Genomic DNA, 19407 nt, shown 5'->3' with positions numbered 1-19407 from the left:
ATAGTTTGGGGGATATTTGAAATCCACCTGGATTTAAGAAATTCCTTTGAACTTTACAAAAAAAAATACAAAATGTCTTCCTTTAAATCAAGAGGTGACTTGTATCAGTAGTCATCATTGCTATTCTACTGACGCTGATGCTTGTGACTAGGCAGAGTGGTCAGGACTCCCAGAATGTTGGGTGACAACCTTTGTAGGAACTGTAATGGTGACCATACTGGCTGTCAGGCAATTTTTCCACACTCATACACCACGAAGAAACTTGAATCTTACTTTAAGGCTACGGTCACACATTCAGCATTGGGTCAGTATCTTAGATCAGTATTTGTAAGCCAAAATCAGAAGTGGAACAATCAGAGGAAAAGTATGATAGTAACACGTGCATTACTAAAATAGAATACTGGCAAAATACTGAATATCAGGTCATGTGTGGTCATTTTTTATCTTATTTTATTCCCACCGCTCCATTGAGTATTCCAGTTTTTGTTCTTTTAAAATCCATCTTACGGTTCCAGAGATATTGGCATTTTTATTTAGCGTTAATTATTCAGTTTTTTATTAAAGGGCGTGGCTCACAGGATCCTCGGGGGCGTGTTTTGGTTGCTCTGCATAATTATCCTATGAGCACCGCCCACTTGATGCAGACTATAAAAATTAGCACTAAATCGAAAGGTCTATATCTCTGGAACCGTATGACGGATTTAAGAAAAACAAAAAACGGAATACTCAGTGGAACAGCGGGAATAGAATAAGAGCAAAAATTGGTCACTTTTGACCTGGTAACATGTTGTGTTTAACAGTATTTTTCGCATTCAATATCAATGATCAAGAGCATTACTACTACAAAATAAGACCTATATCTGTTTTTCCCCAAAATAAGTTTTTTGGACAGTCAAAACCAATTGTTTTATTGACGTGCCCATACAGTACATGTAGCAAACATTACCATCCATAAACAATATTCATGAAAAAGAATCTAGATCATACCTTTCACAAATTTTTGACAGTTATACAGAACACTATGGCCCGTTTTGCTTATAGGGCTCTCTTTATTTGTGGTTGGCTCGTCCGTCATTGCCCAGAAGCTCCTGCACTTGCCCAGCCTTTGAGCACATATCGACCCCTCTCGCACTTCCACCTTTGTGCCTGGTTTTAGACTGTCTAGAATTGTAGCTATTTCAGCAGCTGCTTTTTGGTCACGTATCATGGTGGGTGGGGGCAACATCACATCCTCTAAATAACTTTCGGGATTTGGCTGTAAACTTGAAGTTAACTGGAAGCCATTTGCGTTCTTCACCAAGGTGTTCTTCACCAGATTGCCACGATAATAGACCTTAACATCAAATTGTGTTTCTATAGAAAATAAAAAAAATTAAATCAGCAAATATAAGGTAGTCAGGTTTATTTGAGTACAGCCTTCTGCTTCATGACTTAACTACAAAACCATCGTTTTCGTTTTTAGTTCATAAATTAATAGAAAACGTGAAAATAATTAATAGTGTAATACATCTTATCAGAGAAATTTGCTTTTTTTTTCTCCTTTTGGACTGATCTTTAACTCAACTATTAGGTAAAATCTCTAAAATCTGTCTTCAGTGAAGACAGATTTTCCCATTACTGAGATAGGAGATGACAGTTGGTGCTTTTAAAATTCTATGGAGGAAGGCGGAGCTAGAGGAGGAGACACATTCAATTTCCTCTGAAACAATAGTTACACTTCTTCATAGAACTTTATGAGCACCAACTGTCATCTCCTATCTCAGTAATGGGAATGTTAGTTTCACCAGAGACACATTTTTCCCCATGAATTGAGAATTTTGAGAATAAAAGATCAGTCCAGGAGGAGAAAGAAGCAGATTTCTCTGATAAGATATATTACAAAAAATTTTCTATTGGTTTACGAAAGAAAAATTAAAACAATGTTTTCACTGTTTTTCCAGGAGAGAGAAATTGCATCAGTTTTTGGCTGTATAATTTGCTAAAAGCTGAAATCTGTAACAGACAGAAGCGGTGATAAACCGCTTCTGTCTTCTCCAAAGGTTATGTTCACACGTAGCGTTCTTGCTGCTGTTTTTTTTAAAGAAAATTTAAAGCTGCTTTTTTACAGTAGCAGCAGAAGCTACGAGATTTCAGAAATCTCATGCACACATTTTTTTTTCCTGACTGAATTGCAAAAGCTGCAGCGTTTTTGACATCTGCAGCATGTCAATTCTTTCAGAAAGGAGAAGTCTCAGACATTCTCACTGTGCGATGGTGAAGGTTGCCACCTTATGCGAGTGCCTTGGCTCTCTGGGCTAAATGCTTCCCAACTGCCCCGCTCAGTTTTTGAGTGACAGCCCTAAAGTTTGGCCATAAGGCAGCAAGAGTGGTCACGAAGCGGCATAAACTAGAAACAAGGGCGTAACGACCGCGGCCAGCGCAAAATTAAACTGGATGTGCGTGTCCTCGGACACACATTCAGCTGAAATGTATTGCGGTGCAGAGACCTGTTGGGTTCGTGCACAGCAATACACGCTGCTCGTCAGAGGCCAGCAGCTAACGTCGATGTGCATGTAACTAGGGGTGCATGGAAGTGACATCATGCGCTTCTGTTGCTTGCACGCTGAAGTCAGCTGCCGGCTTCAGAAGAGGATGCCGAGTGGCGGGAGCACAGGGAACATGAGTATAATAGTTTATTTCTTACTAGGCATTAAAGAACAGCGGCAGAACAGGGGACATATACCAGGATGGGGGATATATATATATAGCAAGATAAGGCCCAGGATAAGGGACACATATACCAGGATGGGGGATATACAGTGGGGCAAAAAAGTATTTAGTCAGTCAGCAATAGTGCAAGTTCCACCACTTAAAAAGATGAGAGGCGTCTGTAATTTACATCATAGGTAGACCTCAACTATGGGAGACAAACTAAGGGTACCGTCACACAGTGCAATTTTGATCGCTACGACGGTACGATTCGTGACGTTCTAGCGATATCGTTACGATATCGCTGTGTCTGACACGCAGCAGCGATCAGGGATCCTGCTGAGAATCGTACGTCGTAGCAGATCGTTTGGAACTTTCTTTCGTCGCTTGATCACCCGCTGACATCGCTGGATCGTTGTGTGTGACAGCGATCCAGCGATGCGTTCGCTGGTAACCAGGGTAAACATCGGGTAACTAAGCGCAGGGCCGCGCTTAGTAACCCGATGTTTACCGTGGTTACCAGCGTAAAAGTAAAAAAAAACAAACCGTACATGCTCACCATCTGATGTCCGTCCGGTCCCTTGCCGTCCGCTTCCCGCTCTGACTGTCTGCCGGCCGGAAAGTGAGAGCAGATCACAGCGGTGACGTCACCGCTGCACTCTGCTCTCACTGTACGGCCGGATCTGTCAAAGCAGGAAGCGGACGGCAAGGGACCGGACGGAGATCAGATGGTGAGCATGTACGGTTTGTTTTTTTTTTACCTTTACGCTGGTAACCACGGTAAACATCGGGTTACTAAGCACGGCCCTGCGCTTAGTTACCCGATGTTTACCCTGGTTACCCGGGGACTTCGGCATCGCTCCAGCGCCGTGATTGCAACCTGTGACCGCAGTCTACGACGCTGGAGCGATAATCATACGATCGCTGCGACGTCACGGATCGTGCCGTCGTAGCGATCAAAATTGCACTGTGTGACGGTACCCTGAGAAAAAAAAATACAGAAAATCACATTGTCTGTTTTTTTATCATTTTATTTGCATATTCTGGTGGAAAATAAGTATTTGGTCAGAAACAAACAATCAAGATTTCTGGCTCTCACAGACCTGTAACTTCTTCTTTAAGAGTCTCCTCTTTCCTCCACTCATTACCTGTAGTAATGGCACCTGTTTAAACTTGTTATCAGTATAAAAAGACACCTGTGCACACCCTCAAACAGTCTGACTCCAAACTCCACTATGGTGAAGACCAAAGAGCTGTCAAAGGACACCAGAAACAAAATTGTAGCCCTGCACCAGGCTGGGAAGACTGAATCTGCAATAGCCAACCAGCTTGGAGTGAAGAAATCAACAGTGGGAGCAATAATTAGAAAATGGAAGATATTCACGACCACTGATAATCTCCCTCGATCTGGGGCTCCACGCAAAATCCCACCCCGCGGGGTCAGAATGATCACAAGAACGGTGAGCAAAAATCCCAGAACCACGCGGGGGGACCTAGTGAATGAACTGCAGAGAGCTGGGACCAATGTAACAAGGCCTACCATAAGTAACACACTATGCCACCATGGACTCAGATCCTGCAGTGCCAGACGTGTCCCACTGCTTAAGCCAGTACATGTCCGGGCCCGTCTGAAGTTTGCTAGAGAGCATTTTGGATGATCCAGAGGAGTTTTGGGAGAATGTCCTATGGTCTGATGAAACCAAACTGGAACTGTTTGGTAGAAACACAACTTGTCGTGTTTGGAGGAAAAAGAATACTGAGTTGCATCCATCAAACACCATACCTACGGTAAAGCATGGTGGTGGAAACATCATGCTTTGGGGCTGTTTCTCTGCAAAGGGGCCAGGACGACTGATCCGGGTACATGAAAGAATGAATGGGGCCATGTATCGTGAGATTTTGAGTGCAAACCTCCTTCCATCAGCAAGGGCATTGAAGATGAAACGTGGCTGGGTCTTTCAACATGACAATGATCCAAAGCACACCGCCAGGGCAACGAAGGAGTGGCTTCGTAAGAAGCATTTCAAGGTCCTGGAGTGGCCTAGCCAGTTTCCAGATCTCAACCCTATAGAAAACCTTTGGAGGGAGTTGAAAGTCCGTGTTGCCAAGCGAAAAGCCAAAAACATCACTGCTCTAGAGGAGATCTGCATGGAGGAATGGGCCAACATACCAACAACAGTGTGTGGCATCCTTGTGAAGACTTACAGAAAAATGATAATTACTTACGGGTAATTTGATTTTCCAGATCCATGACAGCACCGGTACATGAGAGATGGTCCCGCCCCCAAGAACAGGAAACCTGCATAGGAGATAAAAGATGGGGGCGGCACCTCTCTCCTCAGTTTGTTTACAGAGAATGTAAGGTAACCGCTATGTTAGTTTTAGGCATATAAAAAATTATATTTAACTCTAAGACTATTTATCTATTGTTATGTTAAGTGGTTATTACCCCATCTTTCATTTGTGTCTCGTTTTTTTTTTGTTTTTTTTTAGATTTTTTTTTTTTTTTTTAAGATTTTTTTTTTTTTGTGAATCACACACCATCACCAAGATAGGGCGGGAACTAGAGCGGTGCTGTCATGGATCTGGAAAATCAAATTACCCGTAAGTAATTATCATTTTTTCCCTTCCCCATGACAGCACCGGTACATGAGAGGAAGAAATAGAAAGAACCTCTAGGGTGGGACAACAGCAGATAGTACTTTCCTACCAAAGGCAAGATCTGATAGCCCCAGATTCAATCTATAATGGCGGAAGAAAGTAGAGGGAGAAGACCATACTGCTGCATTACAGATTTGCTCTATCGATGCATTTGCCCTCTCTGCCCAAGATGTGGAAATAGCCCTCGTAGAGTGGGCCGTAACACCAGGTGGAGGGACCTGTCCCGAAGAGGAATAGGAAAGTGATATAGCCATACGGAGCCAACGTGCAATAGTCGATTTTGTGGCGTTTTTTCCCCTGTTTGCCCCCTGAAAGGAGACAAAAAGGGCTGTAGACTGTCGCCATGGTTTTGTCACTTCTATATATTGAAGAAGGCAACGTCTGACGTCCAAGCAATGGAAGGTTTCTTCTCCCTGGGATTTTGGATTGGCACAGAATGAAGGCAAGATTATCTCCTGGTCCCTGTGAAATTTCGAGTTGACCTTAGGTAAGAAGGCCGGATCAGATTTTATAATTACCCTATCCTCCAGAATTTCAGTATACGGAGGGTCAATAGATATAGCCTGAAGCTCACTAATGCGTCTGGCTGAGGTAAGGGCAATCAGGAGAACTGTTTTTAGAGTTAGCGCTTTTTCCGATATGGAGGAAAGAGGCTCGAAGGGAGAGGAGGTCAAGGCATTTAAAACTAAATTTAAATCCCAGGGAGCGACCTTTGGACGAGGTTTGAATGGTCTGGCTGTAAAGGAGGCCCGAATGAACCTACACACCCAGGGGTGATCAGCCAATTTTTGGTCAAACAAGGCGCTAAGCGCCGAAACTTGCACTTTTAGAGTGCTGGTAGATAATCCCCTCTCCAGACCCTTTTGGAGAAACTCTAGGATTTCAGATATAGGGACCTTCTGAACGGTATCAGTTATCCCTCGGCCTGAGAATTCTAAAAATTTTCCCCATACCTTTTGGTATTTATCAGTTGTGACTTTTTTTCTACTGGACAGTAGAGTAGTAATTAACGGATCCGAGAACCCCTTTGCTAGCAGAAGTCCCCTCTCAAGTTCCAAGCAGTGAGGTGTAGGCTGTGAACCTGAGGATGTGTCACCGGACCCTGGTGCAGAAGGTCTGGGACCTCTGGAAGTATCCACGGGTCCGAGATGGACATACGTCTGAGCCAAGTGAACCAAGCTCTCTTTGGCCAGAAGGGTGCGATTAAGATTATGCGTGATTTCTCTTCTCGGATCTTCTTCAGGACTGTAGGGATCAATGGGATCGGGGGAAACGCATAGGCTAGTTGGAATTTCCATTGGTGTAGTAACGCATCTACTCCTTCCGGGTTCTCTTTCGGGTTTAGAGAGTAGAACCTTTTTACTTTTCGATTCTGCCTTGTGGAAAAAAGATCCACTTGAGGAAGCCCCCAGACTGCACAGATTTCTCCAAATATTCTTTGATTTAGCGACCACTCGCCCTGGTGCAGGACGTGACGACTCAGAAAATCTGCGACAAAGTTTTCCGACCCCTTTAAGTGTGTACTTGTGAGGGATAAAAGGTGGTTTTCGGCCCAAAGAAATATTCTTCCTGCTTCTTCCATTAGGGAACTTGATCTGGTTCCTCCCTGTCGATTTATATACGACACCGTTGTGCTGTTGTCGGACAATACTACTAAATGTTTTCCTTTGAGGTCTTCTTCTGATTGAAGAATTGCTTGCCTTACTGCTGTCAATTCCCTCAGGTTTGAGGAGGCTGATTGCATCTGTGGATCCCATAGACCCTGTAGGATCCGATCTGATAGGTGTGCTCCCCAACCTAACGGGCTCGCATCCGTGGTCAGTACCACCGGATTCTGGATTGACCATGGGACCCCTTTTTTTAGATTCCCGGAATCTAGCCACCAGCTTAGAGAGTCCCAGACATGTTGTGACAATACGATTTTTCGGTTTAGATTGTAGGGTATTCTTGTTTGTTCTGACAGGATCTCCCACTGTAGGTCTCTTGAATGAAGTTGTGCCCATTGGACCGCCGGAATTGTTGCAGTAAGCATGCCTAGGAGAGACATGGCTTCCCTCACCGAGACGTATTGGGCCACCTGTATTTGTGTTATTCTTTGTTTTATGACCTCGATTTTCCTGTCTGGAAGGATACAGATCTGTTTGATTGAATTTAATTGGATCCCCAGGAACTCCTGTATCTGGGCCGGAATCAATCTTGATTTTTTTAAGTTTATTAACCACCCTAGTTTGGTTAGTAGCTCTCGTACTGTCGTAACTGCTTTTATGCAATCTTCTTGATTGTCTGCTATCAAGAGGAAATCGTCTAAATAGGGCACTAGCAGAATGTTTTCTCTCCTTACGAAGGATGCTACTTCCGAAATTATTTTTGTAAAAATACGAGGAGCTACCGATACCCCAAAGGGGAGACATTGGTATTGTAGATGGGTGTAGACCTGCCCCAGCTGCACAACCAACCTCAGGAATTGTTGATGCTCTCTGCTGATTGGCACATGATAATAGGCATCGGTAAGGTCTATCACTGCCATATAACATCCTGGATACAGCAGTTTTACCGCCATTCTCAGAGTCTCCATTTTGAATTTTTCTACTCGGATGAATTTGTTTAATTCTTTTAGATTGAAAATAGTTCTTAAAGATCCATCCGGTTTTGGAGTGAGGAAAAGGGTGCTGTAAAATCCCCTTCCTATTTCCTGTGAAGGTACTCTTACCAGGACTTTCTTGTCTAGAAGAAGACGAACTTCTTTTTCGAGAACTAACTGGTTCTTTTTGGCCACACGAGTAACTTTTATTCGGTGGGGAGGAAGGGAGATGAAATTTAACCGTAGACCGTCTGATAACAAGTTGATTATCCATTGGGACGGCTGTAAGGTTACCCACTGATGGACAAAAAATCGTAACCTTCCTCCCACCTGGAATATGGCGTCATTGTTTAGGATCTGGTTTTGGGGGTTTATTGAAAAGAAAACCTCTTTCTCTTTTCTCACCCCAGGGTTTCCCCCGTGTGGTTCTATCCGTTGGGCGGCCTCGGCCCCTACCTGATCCTCGAAAGGACCGACGATTGTCATACCAACGTCGTCTAAAGAAGGGAGGTGGAGGAAAGTGTTTTTTCTTGTCCGCCGCTTTTTCTAAAATCTCATCTAAAGCGCTGCCGAATAGATATTGACCCTCACAGGGGAATGCACAGAGCTTCACTTTGGATTGGAAATCAGCATTCCAGTTTTTTAACCATAACGCCCTTCTTCCTGAATTTGAAAGGGCACTAGCCCGGGCAGCAAACCGCACAGAATCAATGGCAGCGTCCGCCAGGAATCCCGCTGCATTTTGAAGTGGAGGGATGACTTCTAGAAGTCTGTCTCTTGGACATTTGTTTTTTATTTGGTCGCCAAGTTCCTCCAGCCATTTAACCATGGCACGGGCAGTACAAGTAGCCGCTACTCCAGGTTTAAACGCCCAAGTTGAGGCCTCCCAGGTTGATTTTAGAAAGGCATCCGCCTTTTTATCTAGGGGGTCTTTTAGGGCCCCCATGTCCTCGAAGGGAAGTGCTATGCCCCTGGAGGTACTTGCGATAGCCGCGTCCAACTTAGGCGCCTTTTCCCATTTCTCGCAAATTTCCTCACTAAAGGGATATTTACGTTTCAAGGCCTGGGGAACTGAAATCTTTTTATTCGGTTTTTTCCATTCTTTTTTAATGAGATTTAGAATGTTATCATGAAACGGGAAAACTTTTCGTTTCTTATCCTCCAAATTACTGAACATAGAGTCCTGAACTGTTTGCTTCTCTTTTGGCGTCTCAACCCCCAGGGTGGACCTGACCAGTTTTAGCAACTTCCCCACATCTTCTGATAACACATAAGGCCGGCCACACTCTTCATCTGAAGAGTCCAGGTCCGAACCCTCGTCGGGCGGAAGCTCACCCAGTTCACCCTCGGATTCTACGTCAGATGCCTGGGCAGACGTAGGGAATGGGTTTACGGAGCTCTGCAATCCATGATGTTTTAACTGCTCCTTTACAGTGCTTTGTACTTCGCTTCTAACAATATCTTTTATATTCTGAAGCAAAGATGAAGACTCTTCAGACACCGTTTTTTCTATGCATGAGCGGCACATACGCTTTTCATACGTTTTGGGGAGGCTTCTATCACAGAGTGCACATACTTTATGCTTTTGTTTAGAGGTGACTTTTTTTCCCTGCATATATACAAAAAACACAGTGTCACTGACATGTTTTTTGCCTTACAAAGGCACTCACCCACCGGACCCTTAGTACCACGACAGGCTGTGGGATTTCAGCTGGGATCGTCGATTCCTTCAGATCTGCCATCCTGCAGGAGACTGTTCCCAGCGCCTGCTTGCCGCCTTGTACTTTTAAATATGGCGGGCAGGAAGCGGTGTGTGCGTCTCTGAACTTTCTCCCCCCCGGGGAGTGTCAGCACACCGCTTCTTCAGCGTGTAGCGTCACTTCCGGTTCAATCCCGGAAGTTCCCCCATTCAGTCGGCGCCAGCGTCGTGATGGGTACGCTCACTTTTCTCCCTCGGCCCAGCCTCCGGCCAGGAGCGGACGCCGGGGAGTCCCCAGTGGGAAAGACGCATCTGCAGCTCCAGGTATGGAGGCGACGCGCACACGCCGCCACCGCTGCTCCCACCGCGGACCTCGGTCAGAGACCGGCAAAGCAAGGGAGACCTCTCCCCATGCAGCACCGCAGGTTCCCCGCAAGAACAGGAAACCAAACTGAGGAGAGAGGTGCCGCCCCCATCTTTTATCTCCTATGCAGGTTTCCTGTTCTTGGGGGCGGGACCATCTCTCATGTACCGGTGCTGTCATGGGGAAGGGAAAAACGTTTGACCTCTGTCATTGCCAACAAAGGATGTATTACAATGTATTGAGATGAAATTTTGTTTCTGACCAAATACTTATTTTCCACCAGAATATGCAAATAAAATGATAAAAAAACAGACAATGTGATTTTCTGTATTTTTTTTTCTCAGTTTGTCTCCCATAGTTGAGGTCTACCTATGATGTAAATTACAGACGCCTCTCATCTTTTTAAGTGGTGGAACTTGCACTATTGCTGACTGACTAAATACTTTTTTGCCCCACTGTATATACAGGATGGGGCCCAGGATAAGGGACATATATATACCTGTCAGGACTCTGAACATTTTTTATTACCTTTTTGTGCATTACTGCCCTTTTCCAAGATGGCGTCTTTGGTCTCATGTGCACTGTCTTCCTGTTATAAAACTCCACCCCAGCCTTCAGTCTGTGCTAGAGTATTTTGCCTTGCATCCAGCTCCTGACCTCTGATTACTCCCTGGCTATATACCTGCTCCTGTGAACCTGTGTGGTGATCCTGCTACTCTGCTCTGAGTTCCTGCTGTATACACCAGTTCCAGTAATCCTCCTTCATCTGCTGCTCGTGTTTACTTCCATCTGCATTTGCCGGACATGTAAGCTGTTCCTGCTCTGCAAGAACCTGAGATTATTAACCAGGCCTCCCTGGTTGAGCTAAGATATTATTTGAACTGCCTTATAAGCATATCTATCTGTGTTTGGACTAAGACAAGGATTTATTCGTGTCAAGTATCCTCAAGAATAATTGTGCTTCATAGACTTTCTGTGTGATTGCATTTTCCTCTGAAGTTTCCTATAGACTGCTGAGCTGCATTTGATATTTACACCAAGTGTTGTGGACTTGAGTTTCTCTCTGCACCTGTTTGAATCACCGTGTGATAATATAGACTTTACCACTTATAAAACTGTGTCCTGTAGTTGTCTTGTTCCACGCAAAGAGTCTCCTGAGTTATCCCCTATAATTGTTACAATACCAGGATGAGGCCCAAGATAAGGGGGGGACATATATACCAGGATGGGGGATATATATGCCAGGATGGGGCCCAGGATAAGGACATATATACAGGATGGGGCCCAGGATAAGGGACATATACCAGGATGGGGGATATATATACCAGGATGGGGCCCAGGATAAGGGACATATACACCAGGATGGGGGATATATATACAGGATGAGGCCCAGGATAAGGACCATACAGTTGGGTCCATATATATTTGGACAGAGACAGCATTTTTCTAATTTTGGTTATAGACATTACCACAACGAATTTTAAAAAAAACTATTCAGATGCAATTGAAGTTCAGACTTTCAGCCTTCATTTGAGGGTATCCACATTAAACTTGAATGAAGGGTTTAGGAGTTCCAGCTCCTTAACATGTGCCACCCTGTTTTTAAAGGGACCAAAAGTAATTGGACAGATTCAATAATTTTAAATAAAATGTTCATTTTTAGTACTTGGTTGAAAACCTTTTGTTGGCAATGACTGCCTGAAGTCTTGAACTCATGGACATCACCAGACGCTGTGTTTCCTCCTTTTTGATGCTCTGCCAGGCCTTCACTGCGGTGGTTTTCAGTTGCTGTTTGTTTGTGGGCCTTTCTGTCTGAAGTTTAGTCTTTAACAAGTGAAATGCATGCTCAATTGGGTTGAGATCAGGTGACTGACTTGGCCATTCAAGAATATTCCACTTCTTTGCTTTAATAAACTCCTGGGTTGCTTTGGCTTTATGTTTTGGGTCATTGTCCATCTGTAGTATTAAACGAGGACCAATCAGTTTGGCTGCATTTGGCTGGATCTGAGCACACAGTATGGCGGCTCTGAATACCTCAGAATTCATTCGGCTGCTTCTGTCCTGTGTCACATCATCAATAAACACTAGTGACCCAGTGCCACTGGCAGCCATGCATGCCCAAGCCATCACACTGCCTCCGCCGTGTTTTACAGATGATGTGGTATGCTTTGGATCATGAGCTGTACCACGCCTTCGCCATACTTTTCTCTTTCCATCATTCTGGTAGAGGTTGATCTTGGTTTCATCTGTCCAAAGAATGTTCTTCCAGAACTGGGCTGGCTTTTTTAGTTGTTTTTTTTAGCAAAGTCCAGTCTAGCCTTTTTATTCTTGATGCTTATGAGTGGCTTGCACCGTGCAGTGAACCCTCTGTATTTACTTTCATGCAGTCTTCTCTTTATGGTAGATTTGGATATTGATACGCCGACCTCCTGGAGAGTGCTGTTCACTTGGTTGGCTGTTGTGAAGGGGTTTCTCTTCACCATGGAGATTATTCTGCGATCATCCACCACTGTTGTCTTCCGTGGGCGCCCAGGTCTTTTTGCATTGATGAGTTCACCAGTGCTTTCTTTCTTTCTCAGGATGTACCAAACTGTAGATTTTGCCACTCCAATTTCTCGGAAGGGTTTTTTTCTGTTTTCGCAGCTTAAGGATGGCTTGTTTCACCTGCATGGAGAGCTCCTTTGACCGCATGTTTACGTCACAGCAAAACCTTCCAAATGCAAGCACCACACCTCAAATCAACTCCAGGCCTTTTATCTGCTTAATTGAGAATGACATAATGAAGGGATTGCCCACACCTGTCCATGAAATAGCCTTGGAGTCAATTGTCCAATTACTTTTGGTCCCTTTAAAAACAGGGTGGAACATGTTAAGGCGCAAAAAATCCTAAACCCTTCATCCAATTTTAATGTGGATACCCTCAAATGAAAGCTGAAAGTCTGAACTTCAACTGCATCTGAAATGTTTTGTTTAAAATTCATTGTGGTAATGTCTATAACCAAAATTAGAAAAATGTTGTCTCTGTCCAAATATATATGGACCTAACTGTATATACCAGGATGGGGGATATATATACAGGATGAGGCCCAGGATAAGGGACATATACACCAGGATGGGGGATATATATACCAGGATGGGACCCAGGATAAGGGACATATTTACAGGATGGGGGATATATACAGGATAAGGGACATATACACCAGGATGGGGGATATATATACCAGGATGGGACCAGGATAAGGGACATATACACCAGGATGGGGGATATATATACCAGGATGGGACCAGGATAAGGGACATATATACAGTATATACCAGGATAAGGGTTATACAGTATATACCAGGATGGGGCCCAGGATAAGGGACATATATACAGTATATACCAGGATAAGGGATATACAGTATACACCAGGATGAGGGATATACAGTATATACCAGGATGGGGCCCAGGATAAGGGACATATATACCAGGATGAGGGATAAACAGTATATACTAGGATGGGGCCCAGGATAAGGGACATATACACCAGGATGGGGGATATATATACCAGGATGGGGCCCAGGATAAGGGACATATATACCAGGATGGGACCAGGATAAGGGACATATATACCTGGATGGGGCCCAGGATAAGGGACATATACACCAGGATGGGGGATATATATACCAGGATGGGACCCAGGATAAGGGACATATATACTAGGATGGGGGATATATATACCAGGATGGGACCAGGATAAGGGACATATACACCAGGATGGGGGATATATACCAGGATGGGACCCAGGATAAGGGACATATATACCAGGATGGGGGATATATATACCAGGACGGGACCAGGATAAGGGACATATACACCAGGATGGGGGATATATATGTGGCGCCCCCACTGCCGCAGGGCCGAGGGGTACCCGGTACCGGGCCTCCGAGTCTCTGCTCTGGGGTCGTCACGGCGGCTAGGCCCCGGTCCGTGACCCTGCCGTGGGGCGCTCAGTGAATAACAGGTGTGGATGATGGTGGTGACGCTGTAGTGGTGCAGTGCAGTAAATAACGAGGACACCAGGTTGCAGTCTCTTTACCTCTTTACTGAAGATCTCTGAGTCCTCAGTCCGGAATACGGTTCACCAGGCTGCGCAAGTCCGGCCGTTCCAATGGCACCTCCAGAGTTCTCTTCACAGGTGGAAATCTGTGCCTTCCTTCTAGCGCTATGTGTTGTGGTCCTTCCCTGCTGTGCTTACAGAAAGTCCCCACAACTGTTGTGTCTGTTTCTTAAGTTCCCTCACAACTCGATTAGATGATGTTCTGCTAATCCTCCGTCCCTCCCTGGTGTTCTGGTCGGGACGGCACCCGTTTGACGGGTAGGCTCGGAGCTCTTCCGGGACCCTAGAGTCGCCCCTCTCCACAAGTTGCCCCCCAAGACTGCATAGGTGATATGTGTTAGACAGCCCGCCTTAGACTGACTGTCCTGCCGCTGTTTGGAGTATTGCTTGAAGCTGAATGTTATTCTACTCCCTCGGCGTTCCGGCCACCGGTAGTGCGCCTCAGTAGGATGTTGCTCCGGTCTTACAGCACGACTCCTACTGGTATTCTCCTTTGCATGATCTCGTTTCTCACTCAGCACAATCTATCTCTCTTCTAATCCTTTCTTGGGCACCGCCGCTACCCGGAGCAGGCACGGTCCCGTTACGTTCGTTCTTGTTGCCAAGCCCCTGTCAGGATCCCACCCCTGACAGAGACCCTACTGTATCTTCCCCTACAACACCCTCTGCCACAAGGTGTTGCCTGGTTCCAACCCAGTCAGCTTTCTGATCTAACTTCCTGCCTGACCCCCAGTTTACCCACTATGGTGGGGAGTGGCCTAATGAATAGAACCCTTAGCTCCCCCCGGAGGCCCGACTGTGAAATGTATTGGTGTCTGTGATACCTGATCAGATGAACTCCTTCAGTGCCATCAGACGCACCATAGCTCCCCATAGTGGCGGAGCCACAGTACTGCAACGGCCAGGACTCTGGGGCGCTGCATATATACCAGGATGGGACCCAGAATAAGGGACATATATACCAGGATGGGGGATATATATACCAGGATGGGACCAGGATAAGGGACATATACACCAGGATGGGGGATATATATACCAGGAATATATACCAGGATGGGGCCCAGGATAAGGGACATGTACAGCAGGATGTGGGATATATCTACCAGGATGTGGCCAAGAAGGGGAACATTTATACCAAGATGGAGGACATATATATCAGGATGAGGTGAGGGCTCGGTCCCAAATCTTGCATCGGGGCTCATCGGACTCTAGCTACACCACTGCCTGGAGTTAGTATAGGCCAAAATACTTTATAAGTTATCTAAAAACTCTAAGATTTGAATCAGGAAATAATTACCAAAAGTGTTATTTGGGAAAAGTTGATTCATTAAGTTCTGCTGTGCGGAATCCTGTGTCTCAGATGGAACGGGCTGAACTGGTCCTGTAAATATAAAGTGGAAGAAAAGACATTATAGAAACTGAGACCTAGAAGTTACTGATAAATACTATCAGAGCACAAAATATACGGTAACACACACAAATTAGAAAAACAGGAGGGCAACCCTATAGTGGTGGAGAATTAAAGGGATTGTCCACCTTTGTGGACATTTTTTTCTTTTTACAAAAATGTTTGTAATTGGAACAGACATTTATTTTTGCATTTGGGTTTTGATAACAATTTGGAACCGTTTGCTGTCTCCTGCCTGCGTGCTGCATTGTCTATTGCTGGCTGCAGAATGAGTTAATTAAGAACCCGTCAGTGAGCTCATTCAGATTGAGATAGGGAGTCTGTAACTCTTTTATCTGTCTCTTCTCAGCTGACTGAATAAAAGCGAGTAAGAAGAAGAAGAAAGAGTAAGAAGAAATGTCGACAACCTGGCAGGAAAATTCTGCATAAATGATACTATGAATGTAGAGATGTAGGTAAGGCGTACAAAAAATGCTAACATTCTGGTTTTACTGGGTGAAGATCACAAACCCAAGGGAATGCAGAATTCTTCTCTTTGACCTCTTAAAGGGAATCTGTCAGGAGGTTTTTACTTGTGTAATCTGACAGCAGCATGATGTAGGGAGAGAGACCCTGATTCCAGCGATGTATCACTTAGTTTTCTTAGTGCAGTAGTTGTGAAGAGCTAGCAGAGCTTTAAATGCTGAACTTTTTATAGCCCCACCCACATCACTGGCAGTATACTGCGTATACTGTGCATAGGCAGAAAACTGCTAATCAGTGCTGGGGGCGTGGTTGGTCTAGGAGACATGTGACACTTAGTCCTGTAGTGATAATCTCCTATTGAAAAAACACTGATTTAATTGAAACAACAACACACATCATAGTAAGTAATATATCACTGGAATCAGGGTCTCAGTCCCTACATCATGCTTCTCTCAGATTATATAGCAAAAACCTGCTGAGAGATTCCCTTTAAGAGCTTATGATTATTTCTGTGTGTACCCTTCCCAAAGGGTATCGGATGTAATTCCTGCCCCGTCTTATTTAAAGGAATAAAATCCCCTTTATGTAAGTAGTACAGCTACACCAAGACTCAGCAAGAAAATGTTTGCCCACTGGAAATACAGAAGAAGTTCTTACTAAATGACAGCAAGCAGAGGTCTTGAAAATTGTCAAGTATACATACAGTATATATGTATCAATAATACAAAAAAAGTAGAGCACTATATTTGCTGTGGATTTTTATAGGAGGGGTGATTGTTCCTACACCACTTACCAGGTTGCTCTTCATAAACTGTATATGATAAATTGTTATCAGGACTGGAAACAGCACCAGCAAAATACTCATCGGGACACAGGTTATTATACCAGTCTTGGTCTTGGGTTACAAAAGAGTTTTGCAAATCTTCAGGAGCACGGTATAGATCTAGAAATAATGTAAATGTACAGTTATTTGAGTATTGTGCATAGGGGTCAGTATAAAATATTTCTGAAGAGGTTGGTATAGCTTGTATGTGGAGCTGAAAGTTCAGAGCTCAGTTGTGAACCTACAAGTTCAGAGCTCAGTTGTGAACCTACAAGTTCAGAGCTCAGTTGGGAATCTACAAGTTCAGAGCTCAGTTATGGAGCTGAAAGTTGAGAATTCAGCTGTGGAGCTGAACGTTTAGAGCTCAGTTGTGGCGCTGTACGTTTATGGAGCTACAAGTTCAGAGCTCAGTTGTGGAGCTGAAAGTTTAGAGCTCAGCTTTGGATCTGCAACTTCATGGTTCAGTTGTGAAGTTGCAAGTTCAGCACTCAGTTGTGGAGCTGCAAATCCAGAGTTTAGTTGTGGAGCTGAAAGTTTAGAGCTTAGCTTTGGATGTGTGCAGCGCCCCAGAGTCCTGGTCGTTGCAGTACTGTGGCTCCGCCACTAAGGGGAGCTATGGTACATCTGATGGCTCTGAAGGAGTTCATCTGATCAGGTATCACAGACACCAATACATTTCACAGTCGGGCCTCCAGGGGGAGCTAAGGGTTCTATTCACTAGGCCACTCCCCACCATTGTGGGTAAACTGGGGGTCAGGCAGGAAGTTAGATCAGAAAGCTGACTGGGTTGGAACCAGGCAACACCTTGTGGCAGAGGGTGTTGTGGGGGAAGATACAGTAGGGTCTCTGTCAGGGGTGGGATCCTGACAGAGGCTTGGCAACTTGAGCGAATGTAACGGGACCATGCCTGCTCAGCATAGCGGCGGTGCCCAAGGAAGGATCAGAAGCGAGATAGATTGTGCTGAGTGAGAAACGAGATCAAAGCAAGAAGGAGAATACCAGTAGGAGTCGTGCTGTAAGACCGAGGCAACATCCTACTGAGGCGCACAACCGGCGGCCGGAACGCCGAGGGAGTATTACAATATTCAGCTTCAAGCAATACTCTAAACCAACGGCAGGACAGTCAGTCTAAGGCGGGCTGTCTCACCTAAATCACCTATGCAGTCTTGGGGGGCAACTTGTGGAGAGGGGCGACTCTAGGGTCCCGGAAGAGCTCCGAGCCTACCCGTCAAACGGGTGCCGTCCCAACCAGAACACCAGGGAGGGACGGAAGATTAGAAGAACATCATTTAATCGAGTTGTGAGGGAACTTAAGAAACGGACACAACAGTTGTGGGGACTTTCCGTAAGCACAGCAGGGAAGGACCACAACACATAGCGCTAGAAGGAAGGCACAGATTTCCACCTGCTAAGAGAACTCTGGAGGTGCCATTGGACCGGCCGGACTTGCGCAGCCTGGTTATCCGGATTCCGGACTGAGGACCCAGAGATCTTCAGTAAAAAGGTAAAGAGACTGCAACCTGGTGTCCTCGTTATTTACTGCACTGCATCACTACACCATCATCTACCCACATCTATCACTGTACGCCCCTCGGCAGGGTCACGGACCGGGCCTAGCCACCGTGACAACCCCAGAGCAGAGACTCAGAGGCCCGGTACCGGGTACCCCTCGGCCCTGCGGCAGTGGGGGCGCTACATGTGCAAGTTCAGCGCTCAGTTGTGAAGCTGCAAGTTCAGAGCTTAGTTGTGAAGCTGCAAGTTCAGAGCTCATTTGTGGAACTGAAAGTTCAGAGCTCAGTTTTGGATCAGCAAGTGCTCAGTTGTGAAGCTGCAAGTTTAAAGCTTGGCTTTGGGTCTGCAAATTCAGTGCCTTCTTCCAGGCTAAAACGCCAAAACGTAGGGATTAAGAAGCAACGTGGTATGAGGAACTCTGCATATTTTTATTAGTACTTTCTTGCTAGGTGTATGCATGTTTGATTAATTTAGCACTACGGCACTTTATTAGGTCTCTGGCAGTGTCTGATATTGGTTGTTCCTAATAGGATATATTTATTTTGTATTTTATTTTCAGCACTATAGCACTTGTTGTGGATTTGTTTACACTTTGTGCAATAATATTATTACAATTTTTTGCATTGTTGCACATGTTGTTAGGAGATATCTAACACTGTCACAATATTATGCATTTTAGTGTGTTATTATTTTTCTAAGATACCTGTTGGCACTTTATTAGGCTTCTGGCAGTACCCGACTCCTAATAGGATACACTTTTTTCATATTTTTTGACCATTGCAGTTTTTGTGGTCTTTGTTTACACCTTGTGGCACTGTGGCAACAATATTATTAATTTTTGCTGTACTGTCACAATATAATGCAATTTAGTATATTTTTTTAGGGAGATTTTTCACGGTTCTCTTATTTATATTCATTTATATTTTTATATTTTTTTGCATTACCTAGCATGTTATAATATATTATGGATTATCGCATTTTCCTTTACCTGTATCATATATGATCATATGTGCTTCTATTATCAGCTGTTAATTATTTTAAATACATTTTATTATTATTATTTTCTCTATAAAATAATTATTTTTTTAATAGAATATTGTCTTTTT

General features: G+C 44.6%; 1 protein-coding gene across 1 annotated transcript in view; it reads right to left on the bottom strand.

Moving 5' to 3' along the window:
• IRF3 (interferon regulatory factor 3) overlaps positions 1–19407 on the bottom strand; it is a 77647-nt gene that overhangs the window by 31229 nt on the left and 27011 nt on the right. The window contains exons 6-8 of the mRNA XM_077256299.1: positions 16760–16909; positions 15391–15474; positions 988–1353 (exon numbers count right to left, since the gene is read on the bottom strand). Coding sequence (XP_077112414.1) covers positions 988–1353; positions 15391–15474; positions 16760–16909 — 600 coding nt within the window. The remainder of the gene's footprint in view (positions 1–987; positions 1354–15390; positions 15475–16759; positions 16910–19407) is intronic.

The sequence above is a fragment of the Ranitomeya variabilis genome, chromosome 4 (genome assembly GCF_051348905.1).
Source record: "Ranitomeya variabilis isolate aRanVar5 chromosome 4, aRanVar5.hap1, whole genome shotgun sequence".
Taxonomy (NCBI): domain Eukaryota; kingdom Metazoa; phylum Chordata; class Amphibia; order Anura; family Dendrobatidae; genus Ranitomeya; species Ranitomeya variabilis.
Note: the sequence above shows the minus strand (reverse complement) of the source record. Positions and strands in the feature narration are given on the sequence as shown.